At 42.8% G+C, this 24,947-nt stretch overlaps 1 protein-coding gene across 1 annotated transcript; it reads left to right on the top strand.

Moving 5' to 3' along the window:
• Positions 1 to 9,940: 9,940 nt before the first annotated feature.
• Positions 9,941 to 10,603, top strand: LOC133139480 (neurotrophin-7-like). Its single transcript, XM_061259055.1, has one exon. The coding sequence runs from the start codon at positions 9,944 to 9,946 to the stop codon at positions 10,601 to 10,603; it is 660 nt and encodes a 219-aa protein (XP_061115039.1). The 5' UTR covers positions 9,941 to 9,943.
• The last annotated feature ends 14,344 nt before the right edge of the window (positions 10,604 to 24,947 follow it).

Genomic DNA, 24,947 nt, shown 5'->3' with positions numbered 1-24,947 from the left:
TCAAGGCTAAGATAATAGAATGAACACAATGTCCTTAGAATAGGGTTACACAGGGGCTAATGCTAACTTCTGCTTTTAATTACTCGATCGGACCAATCGTTTATTTGACGTAAGATACTACAGCTGCAGGTTGCAAATGTGTCCCAGAAGAAAACATTGTACTGTGGTCCTATATAGGAGTGAACTGACAGTGGTGCATGCAGCTGTTTCAAAGATGAAGCCAAATTAAGTAATTAGTTGGAAGAAACAGCAGGAGGCCCTCTAGGAATGCACCCCAGCACTGACACACCTTTCCCAGCTCAGCGATCCAACTACGATGGAAAAATGGCCTACAATTATTCTCAGTCTTTAGGCAGATAAATAAATAAATACAAATAATTTGCTATTTAGCTGACACTTTCATCCAGAGCGATGTACAGTTGATTAGACTAAGCAGGGGACAATCCCCCCTAGAGCAAGGCGGGGTTAAGGGCCTTGGTCAAGGGCCCAACAGCTGTGTGGATTTTATTGTGGCCACATCACCAACCTTCTGGGTCCTAGTCATGTACCCTAGTCGCTAGGCTACAGGCTGCCCCAATTGAAATAACTGAACCAGCTCTATGTCGTTTGAGCATGGTCACCCCAAAGCTACGCACAGCGCAGGTGATTCCAATAGGAGACCTACACAATTTAAACAGTCACTGGGAACACAGGTTCACCTCAGCCTGACAGTGGAGTGGCAGATTTATCCAGAATCTTCCACTGACAGTAGACACATGGTTCCCTTTTTTATTAGATATTAATTCTACCTAAATCTTGCTTCGTTGCTGGTAGGTAGGAGGGAATGTGTACCACTGGGAACAATGTTAAGCAGGGTTCAGACACAGCTGCTGAGCAGATGGTAGCAGATGTGTGGGTCCAGAGGAACGGGGTGTGCTAATCATGCTGCAGGCTGTCTTTAACACGCAGGGTTAAAGAGTTCCTGTAGCTCTGCAGTGCACACACAGGGTTAAAGAGTTCCTGTGGCTTTGCCAAGGACACACAGGGTTAAATAGTTCCTGTCTCTCTGCCATGCACACACACGGTTAAAGAGTTGCTGTGGCGCTGCCATGCACACAAAGGGTTAAAGAGTTCCTGTGGCTCTGCAGTGCACATACAGAGTTAAAGAGTTCCTGTGGCTCTGCAGTGCACACACAGGGTTAAAGAGTTTCTGTGGCTCTGCAGTGCACACACAGGGTTAAAGAGTTCCTGTGGCTCTGCCATGCACACACAGGGTTAAAGAGTTCCTGTGGCTCAGTCTAAACATGTCAACAAACTCTGATGCTGTGCTATCTTTACTTATACCTTTTGTTTACTCTGCACCGCTATTTGTATACTGAAGTTCATTTTGGTTTCAGCTTTAAAAAGGTATACAGTAAGGTCCTAGCCTTTGGTTTTTTATTTTTTCATTCAAAATTATAACATTTTAAGCTAGAAAAGTACAGTTCCCAAAGAAACTGTGTGGGCCAGGTGAAAGCTAGATTGGCAGTATTAATAGCAGCACAAGAGTAATAGTGATTGTAGTAGTGTTAGTTACCATACTAGGAGAAAAAGTATTTTGCAGTATTCTTTTTAAAAACAATTTTGTAAGTCACTTATTACTTTTGGGGGCAATTATTAGTTAGTTGCTAGGTAGTTGATGATTCCTCATAACAGCCAATCTGAGAGGTGAGGTGCTATTCATCTGTGAAAGGCAATTGATGTAATGGAAGTACATGAAGCATATAAGTATCATATAGTCTTCATATAGGAAGTATAGAAGTTGCTTGGGTATTACTGAACAGTTGCTAGGAGATTGCTAGGCATGAATAACAGCCAATCAGAGGAGTGAGATGAGGAGTTATTGCATAATGCGAGGCAATTGGTTTAATGGCAGTATATGAAGCACTTCATGTATCAAGTCAGTTATGAGTCAGTTATGTGACCCGTTATTGGAATGACTGATGTCACAAATGAACTCTGCAGAAGCAAGCATTCAGCTGCTAGAGGGCAGAGGGTATTGTTGATCAATGAGGCACGCAACCAATTTGCATATCAAATGAGGATTGACTGAACTGTAGAATTGGCTGAACTAATATGTGTTAATAACATGTCTATGATTTCTGCAGCTCTTTACTACTATCTAGTTAAACTTCCAACTGTTCAGGCAGAATCTAGGATACTGAGATTTTTCATTGATTTTGATCTTAAAATCATGGCTTTGATTTAATCTGAATCTACATTAATCATTTTGCTACTTCATGATCAAAACCTATTGTTGATTCCTCAGAATTAAATTTTAGTTGAGAATGCTATGAAATGAATCAAATATATACTCAGTGAGCACTTTATTAGGTATTTATTAGACTTCTTTTTTAGACTTCTACTGCTATAGCCTATCCACTTAGAGTTATGATGCGTTGTGTGTTCAGAGATGCTCTTCTGCATACCACTGTTGTAATATGTGGTTATTTGCATTACTGTCACCTTCCTGTCAGCTTTGACCAGTCTGGCCATTCTCCTCTGACCTCTCTCATTAATAAAGTGTTTCTGTCTGCAGAACTGCTACTCACTGGATGTTTTTAGTTTTTTTTGCACCATATTTTGCAAACTATTGAGATCAGCAGTTTCTGAGGTACTCAAACCACCCCATCTGCCACCAATAATCATCTCTTCCCCATTCTGATGGTAGATGTGAACATTAACTGAAGCTCCTGACCCATATCTACATGATTGTGTGCATTGCACTGCTGCCACACAGTTGGCTGATTAGATAATCACATGAATAAGTAGGTGTAATAAAGTAAAAATGTTCCAAATAAAGTGCTCGGTGAGTGTATATGATAAAGGGATTTTTGGCATTGTGGGATATTAATTTGGTATTGTGGGGTAAACCAATTTAAAATGGTTTGTGTATCTTTCAGGGAGTTATAAGTCCGGTCAATAATGTAATTTTCCTGTTCAGAGCATCTTTTCAATCATGGCAGACGGCAGAATACCATCCAAATCACAAATCACTCTGTGTGCTGAGAAATAATTAAGGTTTTCCTTTTCAATTATCTTTTTAAGTGGGACGCTGTGCTTAAAGGGATAGTTCACTTTCTGGGGATTGTTTCATATTATGTCAGTTTTAGTGCAAGTTTTTGATTGGTCCTGACGTGTTGAAGGCTAATTTAGACTTGGCTTGACACTGGTGGGTGTAAAAGCGTTAATTGAGGTGTATTCTCCTGCTTTAGATCAGGAACCTCAGAATTCCTTGGTATATACTGTAAAGCTGGCATGTTGGCGAAAATGTATTAAATATTTAATTAATCGCGTGTGTGTTTAATAAAAAATCATTTAAAAAAGTGTACTAATAATATATATATATATATATATATATATATATATAACTATAAATGTTGAAATGCATTGTATGCATCAAAATACAGGTAGAGCCAAGCAGTTTGCTTTTACTGTTGAGTGCATATACAGTGTAGCTTGTGCAGTTCCAAAACAATGAGCAAACCTCAATTGTTTCTTTACAGAAGTTTATTCATTCACCTTTAAGCACAATGTTCATTCAGCTGCCCACATTTCTCGGTGTGCTTAATGACACATTATGGTTTTGTGCCTGAAGCCAAGACTATTTCCACTGTACAATTTCCCCGTCCATTTCATTTCCCAGACCCAGACTTCAGCCAAATTTAAAACAACAGAAGGTCAACTCAGGTCTGTGTTCTCTGGCTTTTGACAATGCACAGATTGTGTTACAGGAATGCGTTTCGAAGCACATGTGACCACATCCTTTTGCAGATAAGCGCTATAAAGATCACTAAATATACATAACATTATAATTTCAGAAAGCTGTTGAATACTTCTGGGGAAAAAAACATTTAGTGTACATGTTTTCTTTGTCTTTTAGTTGGCAAAAATAGAGGAAATACATATATGATTATTAATATAATTTCCCTAAATTAACGCATTGGGTAAATGACGCAAGAATTACAAGACTAAGAATTATTAGCATTAGCAATAAAATGCACATGCTCTCAGTGCATTTCATTAAGGTGGGTAAGACAACATTAATCATCTGAAGTAAACATTGTTTCATAAATATGTTCGAGCAAGAAACAGTTTTTGACTTAGCAAACAGTTTGCATTCTTTGTGGTTCTGATTAACGTCAGTTGTCTTCACATACCAATGCAGTTTCTGAACCCCCAAGCATCAGCTCAAAGTAGGCATGTGAAGTAGATTGTAGCGTTTGGTCCATACTTCCAGTCGGCCATGTTGGATCACACCAGTGGAGGCTGGTGACTTCCAGAATTGAGGAGGCCATTTTTTTCCGCTTGCTCACTTCACTCGCGATGGAATGTTCCCTGTTCTCTTATCTGTCTTTGTGCTGGCCAAAGGCATACTATTTGGAGTGTAAGCTACAGTCAGAAAGTTCTGGCTGATGAAATTCATTGTGCAGAGCTTAGCCTTGTGCCTTCCTGAAGAAATGACATTGCTGTAAGTCTATGAGCCTGCCTGATAATTAAGCTGAGAAATGACATTTGGATGTAATATAAATGCCAAGTGAACATGTGTAAAAGGCAGGAATTTTAATTATGTAGTTAAAAACAATTTTGTTTAGCTTACATTTTTCATTCTTCTACAGCTTCAACATGTAATCACCAATTTAATCAAGTTTAGCATATAAAAAAGATAAGATAACACTTTCTTTATCATATGTAGTTTTATTCAATATATTTAATATAAAATATGTAAAAATATGGTTCCAGTTGGCTTTATCTAACGTTAACGTTATCCACTAGAGGGCAGCACTCTATTCGTATTTAGAGTGCATTTCCTCACAGAGCAACAATTCAGTAATTTGATATGGAAGATTATTAAATTGACTTGTAATAAAACGAAATGGACTACATTAAAAATAAAACTGTTCAATAAATCCCAAATGGTGTCTAACATGACCTATTGAATGTCATTCTCACTCCCTAGTATCTGGAATCTGCATATCTCCAGCGCCAGAATCTCGCCGACTTCCGAGGTAGTTTTAAGCAAAAGTGTTTGGCCAAATGAGCTATAAACTCCAGGGATGATAGCCAGGGGTGTTCTCTAAATTTCCTGAAAAGCACAAGTTGATGGGACACTCGTAGCCACTATGGCGAGTGTTTGTTTGACTGAAGTGACTAGCGAATTCTCAAAATGGCTTCTGTGTTGAATAGGAAAGGAAAGGACAGTTGATTCCAAATGAACCAGTAGCATGTGATTGGACGAACAAAATGTCAATCTTTCAGCCCTGGACACAATGCATGGTGAGGCCAGGCCTCCGTTGCCCACCCATTTTCAGTGATCTGGCCAATCACATATTGGCATGAAAAAAAATGCATTACATTGACTTCTATGAAAAGCGAATTTCCTAGGGGAGGCCTGGCCTCCCTTAATACAAACTGATAGGGAAATCTGGCCTGTTGCTTTACAATTGCAATATTGGGTTTTAGCCATGGGAAAATTTAGATTTATGAACAAAACTAAAATAATATGAATATAAAAAATAAAAAATATGTTTTTTGTTAAAAAAAATAAAAAAAATAAATATATTTATAGTTTTTTTTAAATCTCTCTCTTCTCTCAAATTATTGGGGAGGCCAGGCCTCCTCCACCTCTATGGAGGAGCCTCCACTGGATCACACATATTGAGTGTGGCAATGGGTTGTTGTACTTTAGTGTTAACGTGTGTACTGTAATTCCAGTAGCTTGTGTAAGTATCGCACACCTTGAGAAGTGTATGTAGGTTGTTGTAATACAGTGTTAATGTAATTTGCTTGTGTCTAAAGGTGACAGGTTCTGAATCTTTTTAAGTGTGCCTATGGGTTGTTCTGGGTTGTTGTAGAGTTGTAGATGTGTGATTCCAGTGGCTTATGTCCCTGGAAATTGTAGGCTGTTGTAATGTAGTGGTAATATGTGGGGAAAATGACATAGGTAGGCACTACAGTGTGTGTTTGTGTGTATGGGGGGTGTGTCATGTAGTGTTAACCTCCTGAGACCCAGAGGAAAAAGTATTTTACTTTTTTTTGGCATAATACACGTCTTGGCTGACAGAAACATGCTGCAGTGAAAATATTCTCAAAATATATATTTGATTTAATGTTAATTGAATGTCCTTTTGGTTAAGATAAACACTGTGTAGAGCTCAGGGACGCCAAATTGCAGTGTCCTGGTTTGGGGACGCAGGCTCTCAGGAGGTTGTTCAGGCGCATGGCTCCAGGGGCCCGTGTGTGAAGGTGAGGGACCCCTGAATGCGTGAAGGTGACAGACCCCTGAATGCGTGAAGGTGACAGACCCCTGAATGCGTGAAGGTGACAGACCCCTGAATGTGTGAAGGTGAGGGACCCTGAGTGCGTGAAGGTGACACCCCTGAATGCGTGAAGGTGACACCCCTGAATGCGTGAAGGTGACAGACCCCTGAATGCGTGTCTCGCAGGCTGCGGCACACCGTGAGGGAGGGGCAGTCCTGATGGCAGGCGCTGGGGGCGTGGCCTGTACCAGACACCCGCTCTAGGAGCCCAACAGGGGGCCACACTTCACCTGGAGACATTCCACAGGTGAGACCCCCCCCCAAATCTCACATTCAACGTGCTGCAATGCTGCCTGCCTGCAACCACACCACGCTCACGATATCAGTAGTCAGAAAAGGAACGTGGAAGCTGGAACAAATTAATCAGAAAACATGACCACAATATTTCTGTTGAAATAGATATGAGGTGTTTATCATTTTTCTTCAGTGTAATATAAAATGTTTATAAAGAAATTCATAAATATCAGGACGTTTCATTCATTTTGCCACATTCAATGCTAAATTAACCAGGATGTTTATTAAATTCAAATGTATCCAGAATTGTAATTGGGCTAGCAGTGACTCACATTGTTATCAGGTTTTTTGAATGACGTTGAACTAGCTGGCCAAATAAAAATGTAATACTTTACTTACCATTACTTACTTACTGTTTTGCTAACACAATTTGTGGGAAATTGCTAAATATTTATCTTAAATAGGCAGAATATCCATTTGAATGTTAGTGTCCCAACCATAGAAACGAGTATCCCTTTCTGGTTAGTCTAGGAAAGTGCGATGCTTAGTCAGCATTTTCATTTACAACTGTAGCAGTATCATTCGGTTTTATTTATGTGTATTTTGCATACATTTTCACGCCGGACAGAGACAGCATTCCCGACTTCCTTCAGGAAGCAAGGCTCCCTTTAGGGCTGGAGACGTGACCATTAGAAAGAAATTTGCTATATTAGTGGAGACATGTCCCTGCAGCTCCGCTGCTGCAGCATGACATGCGAAACATTACCTAACTGACAGTTGGACTCTGAAGCACGTCAGGCCCCAGCTGCAGTCTGGGTGGCTGAGAATTCCCACAGTACAGCGCTGACAATACGGCTGATTAATTCGGCCGGAGGTGATAATCCTAGAAACTCGGCTTCTCACTTTCTCACCCTCCTACCTCTGCAGAGATTGACAGGATTTTTTTTTAACCTCAGCTTTTTTTTTTTTTGAACCACTCAAGTAAATATTTAAACATTTCAAGGTACTGCAGAACAGCACCTGTTATGTTTTCTATGGTTATAATATGACCGACATCGCTTTTCACAAGTATGTTGACGAAGGACTTAACTTGTGTAGATAGTTTTTCTAAATGTCTCACATAGTGTATGGCCGTAATCACTGACACGATGGTACGGTTTAAATTAATTCCAAAAAATAAGATTAGAAGGCCTTTCACTAATTTAAACCATTTTCATGATGATTCTCGGCCGTGAATTACAATGACCTGTTTTTTATTCATGCTTTGAATGCTATTTATTCGATAACTTCTTGCGGTTTGCTTCAAAACGTTACGATCAGCATACAATATGTGGGCGTGAGGGAGAGATGGGGCAGTTATGGAAGGGTGTGTTTGTATAGGCTTAATTTGAAAAGGATTTGCAGACATGTCCCTATAACGATGAGCTTTCATCTATGGGGACTGCCGTTTCCACTAAACGGATAAATGTGGAACGTGTCTCTGCATGCCAAGAAATTGCGAAACCATCAATCCGAGCCCACGCTCTCAGTCAAGTGTCTGTTTCCAAGGCAACGAACCCAACACAGCCCCCCTTGGCCCACATGTATTTTAAGGCAACACAGATAACCGACCGTCTTCCTGATAGAGTTTTCCCTCAGTTTGGTTTCTGTCTAAGGAATTTCTTATATTACTCGAGAGATCACAGGGCGACATGGCTCAGGCAGAAAGAACAGTCTGGCAGTCGGTGGGTTGCCGGTTCGATTCCCCGCCCGGGCTGTGTCGAAGTATCCCTGAGCAAGACACCTAACCCCCAAATGCTCCTGATGAGCTGGTTGGTGCCTTGCATGGCAGCCAATCGCCGTCGGTGTGTGAGTGTGTGTATGAATGGGTGAATGAGAAACCATCAATTGTACAGCGCTGTGGATAAAGGCGCTATATAAATTCCAACCATTTACCATTTATCTTCAGAACCTTCAGACTCGAGAGATCTTCAGAACCTTCCAATCTACAGACATGCAGTAAAAACGTGGACAGACCCTTTTAAATATCCATCCATCCATCCATTATCTGAACCCGCTTATCCTGATCAGGGTCGCAGGGGGCTGGAGCCTATCCCAGCATACATTGGGCGAAAGGCAGGAATACACCCTGGACAGGTCGCCAGTCCATTGCAGGGCACACACACCATTCACTCACACTCACACACTCATACCTACGGGCAATTTAGGCTCTCCAATCAGCCTAACATGCATGTCTTTGGACTGTGGGAGGAAACCGGAGTACCCAGAGGAAACCCACGCAGACACGGGGAGAACATGCAAACTCCGCACAGAGAGGCCCCATTAACATTCCCATTAACGAGGTGTTTTCGCCCACAGAACATCCGCTCACTGGATGCGTTTTGTTTTTTGCACCATTCATTGTCAACTCTAGAGACTGCTGTGTGTGAAAATGCAGTTTCTGAGAAACTCAAATCCTGACTGGCACCAGCAATCATTCCACAAAGTCACATATCTTAGATCACGTCTCCCCCATTCTGATGTTTGGTCTGAACAACCACCGAACCTCATGACCATGTCAACATGATTTAATGCATTGAGTGTATCATTCAGTGTTGGCAGCCCTGCAATGAAACCACACAATGTGTTCTTCCTCATGACTTAATCCAATCAAAACAAACCATATTCTGAGCACTGAGAGGTATACTGTATACAAATTGTATACTGTATTCAGTTTACCTAGAACACACCTATTTACAACATGAAAGCTAATGCATACTTTCAATGTTCTTGAATATTTCATCCTTAAACTTGCAACATGAAAAGTTATTGAAAAATTCACAAAACTGTGAATGTTTTGAGGGAGAAAGTTTGCAGGGAGATGAAGATTTTGTTTAATGCTCAGAGTGGCTCGTTAATGAGTTAATGCTCATTTGTTTTCATGACTACATTTCAGTTACGAGCAGGCCCCAGAGAAAGAGAAAGCAAACTGCGGAAGACGTTTTCCACAGAAGTGGTTTTCCTGTTTGTGCCAGACACCAAATTCAATTAAGGGTTGGAAAAAGTGTTTGCGTTACTGTTCAGTCTGTGACTCAGTGGCAAACAATAGCAGTCCAAGAGGCACTAAAAACAATGAATGGTGAGGACATAACTTTGTCATAACGGAAAGGAAAGGCAATTTTCCTCTTCAGACGACCGCAGGGGACCGCTCTGAGGACGTTTTTCCCAGACACCGAAGCGCCTTGTTCGGTTTAGCCAACATAACTGCGCTTCCTGCGTTTGGCTGCTTCGCCCCTTTTGTTTGTTTGTTTGTTTTTTTTGTTTTTCGTCTGGTTGCACGGAACTGACCTCTCGACCCCCCCCTCCCCGTTTGCTTTACAGGACGTGTGCCCATGAGGTCGTCGACGCTGGTCTTGCTCCTCCTGATCGGCGTCCAGGCTGTACTGAACATGGGAGAGGGGGCGGGGCGGGACGCGGCGGCCGGGCGAGCCAAGCCGCCCGCGGGGACCGGGGCGGACGCCCGACCGCCGCCGCAGGACTCGCGGTCTCGCTCCATCCCCACCGTGGACCCCAAACTGTTCAACAAACGGCGCTACCGATCGCCACGGGTGCTCTTCAGCGTCCTGCCGCCGGACTCCGACGAGGGCGCGGGGCGGGGCGGCGCCGGGGGGCCCAGGGTTAGGCGGAGGGCGAGCCAGCCCCTCCACCGCGGGGAGTACTCGGTGTGCGACAGCATCAGCAACTGGGTGGGCAACAAGACCAAGGCCACGGACATTTCGGGCAACGAGGTGACGGTGCTGCCCGACGTGAACATCAACAACGTGGTGAAGAAACAGTTCTTCTTCGAGACCACGTGCCGCGGCGCCGCCCGCTCGGGCTCGGCGTCCCCGGGCTGCCGGGGCATCGACAGCCGCCACTGGAACTCCTACTGCACCAACACGCACACCTACGTGCGGGCGCTCACCTCCTACAGGAACCTGGTGGCCTTCCGCCTCATCCGCATCAACGCCGCCTGCGTGTGCGTGCTCAGCCGCAAGTCCTGGAGACACTGACCCTACCCCCAACCCCCAAACCTGTCCCGTCCCGTCACAGAGCCAATCCACCACCCCCCCCCCCCCCCATTGCCAATGTCCCTGAATCCACAATCAACCCCCTCCCCCCCCCCCCCTCCAGACCCGCCACATCCGCCTTAATGCCATCAAACTGACCCCTCCCGCCGATACCCAACACCCCCCGCCCTTCCCCCACCCTACCTCACTCTGTAAATTATTGGTTGTTTTTAAGTTATGAGGACTGCATGTCATATTTATAGTTTATACAGTCAAAACTAAAATATATATAAATATATATGTATAAATATACAAAAAAGAAACCAAGCTTTTTGTTGTGTTGTTGACATTGTTATTTATTAAACACTTTGGTACATGCCTAGAGTATGGCTGTCCTTTATAAACTGACCGCAGCAGAAAGGTCACAACGGGTCACCACTCAAGCTCATAACCTTATGTTACCGTTAGCCTGACCAGGTCGAAGGTCTGATGTGGGGTCAGTTTGCCCAAATACTGGGGAGGTGCTTTGCCAATAAGCCATTGGCCTGATGCTGCTTTTGCACAGCCAATCGGATTGCAGGAAACCAGTCACAAAATCTATTACCTCACTTTTCAGATGCTCTGGAAGTAGAAATCTTGTCTTGTTGTCCTAATGACTTTCAATTTAAAGTGTCCGACAGAATGTAGTTATGTGTGTTCTACATGCACCAAAACATTTACTTAAAATTGGGACTGAAAACTACAAGAACAAAGACTATGAAATCAGCTCATAGCAAAAATATAGACGCAAATATACTACTGTATCTTCCCCAAGTTGACACATTGAATCGCAGTTAGGCATTTTCTATGTCATTGGAAACACAGAAACAATAGATTGAATTACTTTGTTTAATCAGTGTTTTGACAACCGTCTAGTTTAGCGATTTTATTGTGAGTAATCACATGTACAATTTTGTGTCATTTCATGTTATGTTTTATACATGTAAAAGCTTGAAACGTGTTTGTTACATGGTGGTATGTACAAGACTTCTAATGAGACAATGTACTGCTATGCTGAATGTGACAATAGAATACATGCACACACACAGGCGCTAGCATGCAGACACACACACACACACACACGAACACGCAAAAATGCACACACACACACGCAGGCACGTAGACACAAACAAAACGCATTTAGAGATAAATTAAGGCTGACAGACCAGAGCAAGACTCATAATAAACATCATCATAACCACTGCTCACTGACCATTTATGAGAGCTTCTGTTCATAATTCAAAGATTCTTGGCATTAAACAAATAAACAAGGGCATTAACTCAAGGACTCGCTGGCATTGCTTACACTCTAATTGCAGGCCCTGTATGAAATGCAAAACCTTCACATGGATGTATACAAATCCACTGATACAAATAAGGTTTAAAGAGGACTCTTTGCTATGTGGTGTAAGCAAAGGCACCATTGTGCACATACACACACGGACATACATAGGTGCACACACACACACACACACACACACATATGCGTGCATGCACACACAGACACCCAGACAAACACATGCATACATGCACATACAAACACGCACGTGCACACACAAGCATCAACTCTTTTTCTCTCTCACACACACACACACACACACACACACTGACACACACTCTCTCTTACACACACACACACACACACACACACACACACTGACACACACTCTCTCTCTTACACACACACACACTGACACACACTCTCTCTCTTACACACACACACACTGACACACACTCTCTCTCTTACACACACACACACACACACACACACTCTCTCTCTCTTACACACACACACACACACACTGACACACACTCTCTCTCTTACACACACACACACACACACTCTCTCTCTCTCTTACACACACACACACACACTGACACACACTCTCTCTCTTACACGCACACACACACTGACACACACTCTCTCTCTTACACACACACACACACTGACACACACTCTCTCTCTTACACACACACACACACACACACACACACATACCAGTGACCCAGGGGTCCTCTCATGAAAACACACATGAGACCGGCTGCTCTCTGTCCAGCAGGGTCCAGTGGGGTCCGGTCCCTGCGGAGCGGATCAGTAAGTGCAGGGCCCAGACAGGGTCAAGTCCAACATCTGGGATCAGAAGCTTCAGTTTCTGAGGTCATGCTGTGGGGGAGGGCATGAAGCATTGCCTGTGTGAAGCACCCCATCACTACAGAGGACCTCATCCAGGGGAGTGTGTGTACAGGCTGACTGTGGAGGAGGGCATGAAGCATTGCCTGTGTGAAGCAACCCACCGATACAGAGGACCTCATTCAGGGGGGTGTGTGTACAGGCTGACTGTGGAGGAGGGCATGAAGCATTGCCTGTGTGAAGCACCCCACCACTACAGAAGACCTCATCCAGGGGGGTGTGTGTACAGGCTGACTGTGGAGGAGGGCATGAAGCATTGCCTGTGTGAAGCACCCCACCACTACAGAGGACCTCATCCGGGGGCTGTGTGTACAGGCTGACTGCGGGGTTAAGAGACGGGCGGGGTTATGATACCACCCAGTCACCAACAGGCCTAGTCAGAAGCATTCGGTTTGCTACATCCTTGTTTCGCCCCCAACTTTATCTGGGAGTCAGGTGTGAAGACAGTCTGACCAATCGGTAGGCTCTAACTCTTCTGTTAATTACCTGGGAGCAAAGAAAACCAGGGTTGGATTCACGGACCAGATTTCATGATCCCTTTCCTACCGGATTCCTTCTTTCCTGGAAATCTCGGTACAAAGACCAGAAACCCATTTAGTCTAATTCAATGGAACAATTTTCAGGAAAAAAACTACTTAAATTCCGTTCCACACAGACAAAGCAAGCCTCTTGCAGTCCTGGCTCTGTGGGCCCTCAGTCATGGAAACTTGGTCTTTGCACTAGGTCAGGAACGAATGGATGAATGTTGAGCAGTCTGGATGACACGTTCCATGAGTCACAAATTCCATGGATGGTTTTTTGCACACCAAAGCAAAAATACAGAAAAAGACTGTGCAAGTATGCCATCATTGACTGAAATTTATAATCTCTGATTTCTAGTGGCTGAGGTGCCTGACTGGGACGCAGAAGGTTGGTGGTTCAAGCCCCCATGTAGCAATGATAAAATCAGTGCAGCTATTGGGCTCTTGAGCAAGGCCCTTAACCCTACATTGCTCCAGAAGTCAGTTTTAGAACAAGACAATATTTTATTATATTTGATCTTTTTATCATATTATCATCCCACGAGATGGGGGTGAGGGAGGAATTGTGTTAATTACACACTTTAAAAAAAACAACAAAAAAAAACAGCTTGTTTACGGGAGCTCTCCGAGGAGCCGATCATGAAAGCAGAACGGAACGCCGGGTGGAAAACTAGGGCAGAAACTGGAAGCTTTGTGAAATTCCCAAAGGCCATATGAATGTGCTAATTTCAACAGAACTGTCACAGGTTTTTTTTTTTCTTCCTCTCTCTCTAGTTTTTTTTTTTTCTTTTTTTTTTGCCAGCACAACAAGACATTCTTTGGGTGATATCGTACACCTGCCTGGGAGGCACAGTGCATGCTGGGAGTTTGGCATTATGGCGAAAGGAGCGGAGCGGGGGCCATTTTAGGTTCAGAGACACCAACGCCTGGGAGCTCAGGTGCTTTCATCGGGCATGGCCCTTGGGTGCGAAGAGCCCGTTTAGCTTTTGATGTTAAAGGCTCTGCTGTGCTGTAATCCCAGATTCACGGAAAGAAACCAAAAAAATACCCCCCTACACACACACACACACAATATCCTAATTATACTGTAAGATTTTTGTAGATTCTTTGATGGGGAAAATTATGGATTATCCCAATCCCGGGGCAAGGGTGTGGGTCGAGGATTTCTGAGGAAAGTGTCCGTGGTGAATTTTTTCAGGGGTCAATGTGTGGTGGAACAGCCAAGCACTTAGGTATGCACTACGAGTGGATAGGTTAGCAACCCTGGTCCTGGATAGGCGCAGGGTGTGCTGGCTTTCGTTGTTACTCTGCACTTAATTGATCAATTAAAGCAGTCGATTACACAGTTAACTCACCTCACCCGGTTTCTTGGGTCTGAATCCGTTGCTGGTATTAAGGCGGAAAAAAACCCCAGCACACCCTGCGGCTCTGCAGGACCAGGGTTGCCGGCCCTGGGTTAGTGCATGAACAGTGACACTGGCTCCTTCAAAACGCCAATACAATGACATTAAGCAATGTCAGTCTTGTGTGCAGGCTCTCCAATTGTACACAGTTGGATGCAATTTCATGAAGATCCACATCCAGTACTCTATTGATGGGAAAACGGATGAATTGAAGAAAAGATTGTGTTATTGTGGTATGGTGAAACTATTTTAAATGACACTGGTGTCACCAGGGAGCAGGCTGCAGCGTAGTGGTTAAGGTACACGAATGGGACCCACAAGGTTTGTGGATCAATCCCTGGTGAAGTCACCATAAAATCTCTGGAGCTGTTGGGCCTTTGAGCAAGGCCTCCACCCCACTTTGCTCTAATCAACTGTGAGTCGATTTTTTGCTCTAATTAATGACAAGTTAGCTAAATTACATGTACTGCAATGTAATGTCAGAAATTAGAAGAACATTCACAGAGAAGTCATTCTAAACAGCCTGAGGACTGCTAGCAATGGACCAAGAAAACAATTGGATCCCAGAAACAGCAACACACAATAAATCCAGTTACAATTGGCACGAGTCTGATGGATTCAGATAAATATTATTGGCTTGCAGCTGTACATTAATACAAGAAAAAAGAATAAACATAAGTACAATATAGGTCTATTTCGCCCCTGTAGAAACATCTGAGAAGCAACATCAAGCATGGATGGTTCCACTGTGTTCGTGCAAAATCGCCTTAAAGGTCAAAATATAATTTATCTCTCATATTCCCGACTAATTGTTAACGTGTAACTTTTCAGTCACGTGGTAACATTAGGGTGACCAGGAGTGAAAATCAACATGGGCTACATGCCATAGCATTAAGATTCACATTCTGTGAAACTTCCAATAGGCTATCTCTGTGCTATTCAACTGACGTAATGTCTTTCAGGGTCCATCTGTTAGCTATTGTTGTTTGTTTCCGGAACATTCCAGTTGTTTTAGGACCAAGCTAACTGAGAGAAGGACCAAACTCTCACTGGACTTTTCTAAGAACCTCCTCGCTTCTGAACTCCAACACCTGCTACGTCTGAACATCTGGTGGGATTCAAACTCATGCCAAACACTGGATACATAACCTCAATGGATACACAACCTCCACCGTTCCCTTTATGACACGACTGCTACATTTTCACCGCCGAATTGAATAAATGTTAAATATGAACAAGTGAATACGTTTTCGTCATGTTATTGCTATGACAACTGTCTAATGTCGCTCAGTTAATGTGACTATTTATTACAGCGTTTGGCGTTTTTAACTGTAATCGTCATGTATTTGCATGTCCTGGCAAGTGCATGAAATAGCATTTGAAGTATACCACTAGCAACTTGATGAGTAATGTATTCCTTGGACATTCCCATCTGCTAGCCTTCTGCGTAAATCGTAGTAGGCCTACGCAAGCAAAGAATTATAGTCCCATGTGATTACAAACATGAGCAATGCTGATTTGTTTTGTCGAACACTGATTTAATGGATAGTACGTTTAATGGGTATCACGGGGAATCGCTCAATTCCTTCACACCGCATTGTGTGTCTGCGTCGGCTGCGTAAATCATCTGCATAGCTAACTAGAAGTGATGATTGTTTAAAAGATGGACCTTCTTTGTTTTGTTTTGTAGGTTACAACACTCCCTAAGCAAATGTCATTATTGTTTCCACCTTTTAATTAACATTATTAAGGGATGAAAAACTGGAGACGATTTGTAAATGTATCTCTACCATCCACGGCACACCTACAATGATGTGAAAGAAACCGATACTGGAAAAAAGGAAAACGCAAAAATGATCTCCACTGGGTGACACTGCCATCTAGTGTCAACAAGTTTAAAGATGACAACTAAGCATGATAAAGGCGGCCCGCAATAATTTCCCTGAGGAGCGGCAGGCTGCTTTTTGTTTGCGGCGGAAAACGAAAAAATATATGTGAAGTAACAGAAAAGCAGCATTTACAGTAACGTTATGGCTTCAGTGGTTATGTGCACGTCGTGCATATATTACAATGTAAAATGAACGCTTGATATTATTTTCAGCTGGAAGCATTTCCAATGGCATATGTTGCCCACTAGGAACTTGACTTCTTACAGCAAGATTACTTCAAGTGTCTTTGGAGGTTAAGAGCTTGCGTCACTCACGAGCTTGGAGGAGGTCCTCGATTCAGAGCACAAACCCCAAATGCCCCCAGACCAGCCTTACAAAGTTGGCAGGTCGTCATACACTTCTGTAAGTATTGAAAATACCCCTCATCTGACACAAAAACTGTAACAGACAATCAAAAACAACAGACTGAAACTGAAATTGTTTACATGGATCGCAAACTACCATTTAAATTTCAAAAGCGGTAACCGTTTTGAATATAAAGGTCTATTTGGGTATGAATTCAAATCTTAGTCCATTACATCTAATTTTAAAAAATAAAGACAAAAAATCTAATGGAAAAGCATACTTAGATAATGGAAGAAACGTGTTACTGAATAACCCTTCACATTTCAGTAAGCATTCCATCAGGCCTCACACCTGCAACTGGAACAGTTTAACAGACATGACATCACAGTAAATTAACCTGTGCCCAATATCCTGAATTATGAAAACATCTGATCAGTGTGCCAGTGAGACAGTCAAATGTTCTTATAAGGGATTTATTACAACATCATATCAGAAGTCCAAATGTTGGTAATAAAATTGCAGAGCTTAAGTGTGGTGTACTTTTCTTATTCTAATATTATTATTATTATTATTATTATTATTATTATTATTATTATTATTAATAATGACTCATTCTTTGCATTGAGGTGGCAAATCATGAGGGGGAAACCCACGTCAACCATCACCAATGTGCAGCACCCACCTGGGTGATGCAACGGCAGCCATTTTGTGCCAGAATGCTCACCACACATCAGCTGAGGTGGAGAGGGAGAGAACAATTGCATAGCCAATCAGATAAGGGGATGATGAGGAGGCATACTGAGAATGAAGCCCGCCATTCTCTGATTGGGTGGGCAAGACTGGGGTCAGGGTGGGGTCTCCCCCCTGTCACCACCCCTGTCAGACAGGCATACAGTCGTATTACCTTGCATGTCATTTACATAATTTCAGGTGTTATTTGGTGAAACAACAATGTCTGTTTCAGAGCTTTAAAAACATTCCTCATAATTTCAAATATAACAGTAGGATATTCCAATGGCTATGCTGATTGTTCCATAACACATGCATGGCTTTTACAAGGTCTATGGGATCCATCCACATTCGCATCAAAGCTCAAAGCTACATTTGTTTGGGACAGGAAAACTCGAAAGTACTCCGCAAGAGTGGTGGGCCAACATTGGATATCTGTTCTTTGTCACTTCCTTTCTTAATAAATAAAAGTGCTGCCAAACTTCAGTCAAAGGAACGCTATTGAGAAACAGGCGAGCTAAACGGATAAAGGGTTTTCAAGAGGCGAAAGAAAGACAGAGTGCTTGTGAGCAATTCCAAGTCTGTATGAAACAATTTGGCCGGTGGTGAGCTCCTATGAAACGAAAGGACTGAAGCCCCTTTGTTTGGAAAGCGACGGCCCAAACACAACAGACTCTCTGTGTCACCTCCTCGATCTCGAGGACGCACTCAGAGAGGGGGAACTGGCGCAGATAGCTCTTTGTGCGTCGCAGTTGCACAGAGGAGAGGTCACTTACAGACACCGTTATGAAACCCTCCTCTGCCGATATCAAGAGACAAGACAACAATATTTTATCAGAATCCTCTCTTTACTCACAACATAGCCCTTTAGCACAACGTAAGTTCATTTAGGACTGCAACACAATTTATAATTTGGAAATCTAGACCAGGGATACTCAGTATTTCCCAGAAAGGGCTGGTGTGGGTGCAGGCTTTTGTTCTAACCAAGCAGCTCCAACCTTGATCTTGGCTATAGAAAAGCCAGAAACGCTCCAAGAAGACAAGAAAAATATTCCTTAGGTGAGATGCCCAGAATTAATTTAAGGTTTTATTAAGAATTTATGAGTTAAATAAAATCTCAATATTTGCCTTTGCAGACCATTTGTAGCCATTTGTATACTGCATATTGCATGCAGAAAGACTTAATTTTATTAACCAGCAGATGGCGCTGTTCCAACACTTTTGACCAGCACTTCACTCCTCGGGATTAGATGTTAATTTGTATGTTTATAGTTAAAAAAAAAAAGATGTACTGAACAATATAAAACTTTTTTTCATGTTTATATGTTTACGTTCCTTTCCGTTCAAATGCAGTGTAAGCTTCTCACTCTCAGGCCCAGATGAATGTGTCTTGTATTCTTGCTGCAAGCCTAGCATTAGCCAAGCTAGTCCCAAATGATATAGGCAGCCATTCAAATGCTTTCATTTACAGGAGCAGTTTCAGGGTATATGCATCATAGGAAAATAGACAAAAATAAATTATGTAAAAGTATGTAACACACATACAGTGCCCTCCATAATGTTTGGGACAAAGCCCCATCATTTATTTATTTGTCTCAGTACTTCACAATTTGAGTTTTGTAATAAATGTTTCATGTATAAATGTTTCATAAATTGTTTCACCAAGTAGAAATTACAGAAGTGTTTATACATAGACGAATCCCAGGAGCGTAGTCAAAACAAGCAAAGTCCATACACGTAGATCCAGCCAAACAAACAATAAACAAACAAAAAGCACGGTGCCGAGGGAAGAGGCAAACTCGTAGTCGGTACACGTGCAGGAAGGTCCGGTAGCAGGAGAGCTGTCAGCGGGGCAGAAGTACAGGCGGATGGCAGGCAGGGTCGTAGTCGAGGGCGATGCGGAAGTCGAACCCATGAATCAATCAGCGAGGCAAAGGTACAAAAAACGGTAGGCGAGGACGAGGTCAAAAACAAACGATGGTCAACGAAACAGAAATCAATAATCAATGGCCGGTAAAACAGGCTTGGCTCTTAACGTGTACTCTATGACGGTAATGCTCAAGAGTAGCTTTGACGAACAAGAGGCAGACAATTTCGCAACGAACAGTAGCGCGACTGGGAGACAGGTGTAGACAATTAGTTAGAGCGCAGCAAGGAAATGGAAAACAGGTGCGATGGATGACAAGCACGAGAAACGTAAGGTAACATAAACACATGATTAGTTTGTTAGTTCTACCCAATCCTGATCTAGCGTTAGTAGTTTTAGTAAATAGACAAATAGAAACAATTAGGGTGTGAATGACAGAAAGAGAGAGAGAGAAAGGCGGAACGCAAGGTTTGCGGAAGTGTATGTTTAAACCGTGACCAGTCTACGTAACAATAAACATAAATCAAAACATAACACTAAACGAACTAAGACGATAACCACTCAACATAACAAGGTAAAATAAATCGTGACGAGAAACAACATGACGAACCTAGACTAACATAATACATGATAAGACAATTAGTGACTAAGACAAAATGAAATAAACATAAAACATGGCAAGACAGACCTGAAACGTGACAATTTTCTTGCATATTTGCATGCCATGACTTCCTGATATCTGTGACCTCTCAAGAGTCTGGATATCTTATTTGCAAGTTGTCCGACAAACGATACTAGAACTCTTTGCATTTGAATGGATCTCTATAGGAATTGTGGCGTGGACTAGATTCAGCTGTAAAATATGCTGATACAGTATGGAACACATATGTTGGCTATAATGGATTTAAGTCATCAAGGGTCCAAAGTATCAAATGAGCCTCAAGCCATGATGCTGCTGGCAGATAGAGCAGACACGAAAAGTATTGTTTCTCCTGACAAATTTTCCTGTTGAACTCAATGGAAAAAATTGAGAGAATGTTTTTTTTTTCCTTTCTTTTTTTGACTGGATTGTTCTGGAAACATTTTCAACAATTTATATCAAGAAATAAAAACATGCATATGCTCCAATTTTTTTGTCCATTTGATTTGTTTTCATGTTTAAACATTGTTTTCACAGACACAGATCACACCAAATCCAAAACTAAATTCAATTACAAAATGGAGATCCTCCATACAAAGATCATTTTAGTTCAGGACTAAGCTTAATCTGTGTCTGTAAAACTAGCCTTAAATTACATTACTGGTATTAAGCAGATGCTCTTTTACCCAGTGCGATACACGTTTTAGCATTTATATAAAGCATCCCCTTTCATAGCTGGGTTTAGATGAAGCAATTAAGGCTAAGTACCTATCTCAGGGGTAAAACAGCAGTGTCTGACCAAGGAATGGAACCCACAATGTTTGGGCTCTGTTCCATACCCATTATGCACTAGAATGAGTTTCCCAAATTGAAACTACAAAAGAAGAGAGTACAACTCGTACCAATAGTATTTTTCTGTATAACGGAGCGTGTAGGCTAGTGCAGCGCTTCTCAACTCCAGTCCTCGGTACCCACTTGCCAGATGGATTTTCTTGTAACTAGGAACTCACACACCATATTGTTGGTGGTTTGATTGGTTCAGCCATTAAATCAGATGTGTGAGTTCCTGGTTACAACAAAAACCTTTCTGGAAAGTGGGTCCTGAGGACTGGAGTTGAGAAACACTGGGCTAGTAAATACCAGATTAATGTGTTTTAACCATGTTTCCAACACTGACCAACAGTAAACAGATTACAAGATCTCTGTTTACAGAGGAGGATTATCTGCTTTGGAAATATCTGGCACTGTCTGGGCCAGCACTGGGTCTCACCACTTTCTTAGTTTTCATGCAGCTACGTGATGTTTGCCCACGGCTTGCAAGTCTAGCCAACCAATAAACAAACCTGAAAATGCTATAGTAATACCCAGGAATGTGATCTGCAGAAAGCCTAATTCAGCAAACAATGTGCTGGACATTGGTCATCAAGCGCAAAATAATTCAAATATTACTGTACAACAATAAATACAAATATGATATGCACAACATGACCGAATAACTACCAGCAATTATGTTTAGAATACTCAGTGGGTTATGACTGATATTGTGTCAAATTACTGAATGTAGTTTTATGAATGACTTCGAATCAAATGTAAAATGCGACATCTTGCATGAAATATTAAGGAAAGCATGAACTGAAACGATTGCGTGAGATTGAGAATATTGTCCTGTGGGACAGAGACCCCAGAGGTGACAATATCTTGTTGTCACTGCTGGAACCAGTAACGAGGGAGAAAGAACGGTCTTGGACAGACACCACGGTTAAACAGATAAATAATTCATCGATGGACAATAAACAGACATCTACGGAGCAGGAAGAGAAATTAAACAAGCTACAGAACAGTACACTAATTAAGCGTTGCCATATGACTCTCGACACTCTATACCTTTACGACATAATGACTGCTATACTGTTCTGTTGAGCCCCAATTAACACCCTACTAAATTCTCAACTTTCTCAACCCAAACCCTCGGGATTTAGGTGGAGCCACATCACATTGGGCTTGGGACTGAAAGGGTAAAAGGAACGGCGAAAAACCGGTGGCCTGGTACCTGTGGCTTGCTAACCCTAGCCACCAGAGAAGTCGCAGAGGAGCGATAGACAGGCTTTTTAGCTGACGATATCATCCAAAGCGACATACAGTATATGAACACGTGCGTTTTCCACCGAACGAAGTCGAACCGCACCTCGAATCGTGAGTGCAACACTCTGCCAACGGAGCCATAGGACTACTGGAGGGGTCTGGGGCAATGTCCTGCCATGTTAAATCCTCCCTTGGTTTCTGCAGCCCTGTGAGACTACCATCTAGGCGGCACAGGCACGGTGGGTCAGGAGGCGATTCCGAACGGCGGTTCAGACCCATGACTTCCCTTATAGCTGCTGCAGTTTGGAATTCCGCCATTCCAGATTACAGGAAAGTACCGGCACTTAATCCGGAACCTTCTCCATAGTCTCTGCTGCCCTCAGTCAGGGCCACCCCCCAGTGGAACTGTATACACCCACTAAGCTTTCAATCCACATATGTGAAATAAACAAGCTGTTGACCGCCAGGACTAATTTCATTTAGATAACTTGCCTCTTAAGCATGTTCAATTTCTTTTCAAATTGGCAAAAATATTCTGCCCACAATGTCATACAGTGTGTGACATTTCATGTACGGCTTCAGGATGTATAAATATTTAGTCACAAAGTAAATATAAATGTTGCAAAACTGTGGAGTAAGGCGGCACGGATGGTGCAGTGGGTAGCACTGCCGCCTCACAGCAAGGAGGTCCTGGGTTCGAATCCCCGTCGGCCGGGGCCTCTCTGTGCAGAGTTTGTATGTTCTCCCCGTGTCTGCATGCGTTTCCTCCGGGTACTCCGGTTTCCTCCCACAGACCAAAGACATGCAGGTTTGGCTGATTGGAGAGTCTAAATTGCCCATAGGCATGAGTGTGTTAGTGAATGGTGCGTGTTGCCCTGCGACGGACTGGCGACCTGTCCAGGGTGTATTCCTGCCTTTCGCCCAATGTATGCTGGGATAGGCTCCAGCCCCCCTGCGACCCTGATCAGGATAAGCGGGTTCAGATAATGGATGGATGGATGGATGGAAAACTGTGGAGTAGCAGATGATACAAGTAATTGTGTTGCCATTTCCACAATGATCAATTCACTGTGATCTTCATGGAGTGTTCAACAACCAAACTTTGCACAATATACTCTGCCTGGACAGCAGATGGCACCAGAGAGAAACAGTCTTCCCTACACACTAAAGAGCATTGGACTGAGACTACTGTCAGGCATAACCCAAATCCATACATTAGATACATCAGTGACACTCAATCTTACCAAGAAAGGGTTATACCCTTTGTTCCAACCAAGCAGGTGGAATAAAGCAGACACATCTACATTTCATTATGTGCCATTTAGCTGACACTTTTATCCAATGTGACTTACATTTGATTAGACTAAGCAGGAGACCCCCCAGGAGCAATGCGGGGTTAAGCGCCTTGCTCAAGGGCCCGACCTTGTGGGTCCCAGTCATGTACCTTAACCACTAGGCTACAGGCTACAATGGATTTGACTGAAGTCTAATGGTTGATAAGTAGAATCAGGTGTGTAACTGCTTGGTTGGAACAAAAGGCTGCACCTACACCAGCTGTGTAAGACTGAGCATTAAACTCAGTTCTGTTTCTCCGTTAAACGTCTTTGCAATCGTTCTCACTACTGGACAAAATAAAGTGATTTTAACTGAACTCCGATCAGTACAAACAGAGATAAGCAGGACAGAGATATACATCGAAGCCTAACTGTATTGTGCATGAACTTCATATATTTCCCCAACAGACAGGAGAGTAACTGCCTAGAGATAGCATGTCCTTCAGAAGGAACTTTTGGCTACACGGAGAAGGCCTCTGTGCAGGAGAAAGATTCAAGATAAGCTCAAAATGCCTCTTAGGGTTGCGCTCAAGAACGAAAATATGATTAGTGAAATCAAATAAGGAACAAATCATCCGAAACGAGAGGATAAGTCGTTTCGCTAATTGTTTGAGTTGGCTAGAGAAGGACACCAGTTTCCCAGAAATGACGCACTACAATACCGTTGTGATTCATTTTGCCCACTTCAACAAAACAGAGAATGAAGCCAACATGTAAACTGATGGGTTTTATACAACAAATGGTTTCTTCTGAGAGGCCACACTTGAGCATTTGTATTTTCGATTTTCAGAAACCTACAAAATAATACTGTAATTAAGTGTCTTATATTAACGCCTTATGGGCAGAATGTGACCTGCACGTTACATCTCCCTTAACAGACGGATGTGACCTGCGCGTTACATCTCCCTTAACAGACGGATGTGACCTGCATGTTATATCTCCCTTAACAGACGGATGTGACCTGCGCGTTACATCTCCCTTAACAGGCGGATGTGACCTGCGCATTACATCTCCCTTAACAGACAGATGCGACGCCATCGTTGTGTTTTATGATGACCGTTTTCAAGACACATGAACGTTGAAATGCATTGTGAGTCCTAGGCCTTTCTATGCGTTTTCTATTGGGCGCTTTAGTCCATAATGAGACTATATGAGAAGGTCACAGACATCAGCAGATCCTTTGCAACCACCACCCCCACTCTGTGCCCTTCACCCCCTTCTAGACCCATCCCTTCCTTTTGCACTTTCTCTCCCCTTACAGACTCTGATGTTTCTCAACTCCTGCTCTCCCACCGCCCTACAACCTG

The sequence above is a fragment of the Conger conger genome, chromosome 10 (assembly GCF_963514075.1).
Source record: "Conger conger chromosome 10, fConCon1.1, whole genome shotgun sequence".
NCBI classification, from domain to species: domain Eukaryota; kingdom Metazoa; phylum Chordata; class Actinopteri; order Anguilliformes; family Congridae; genus Conger; species Conger conger.
This window is presented reverse-complemented; position numbering and strand designations above follow the sequence as displayed.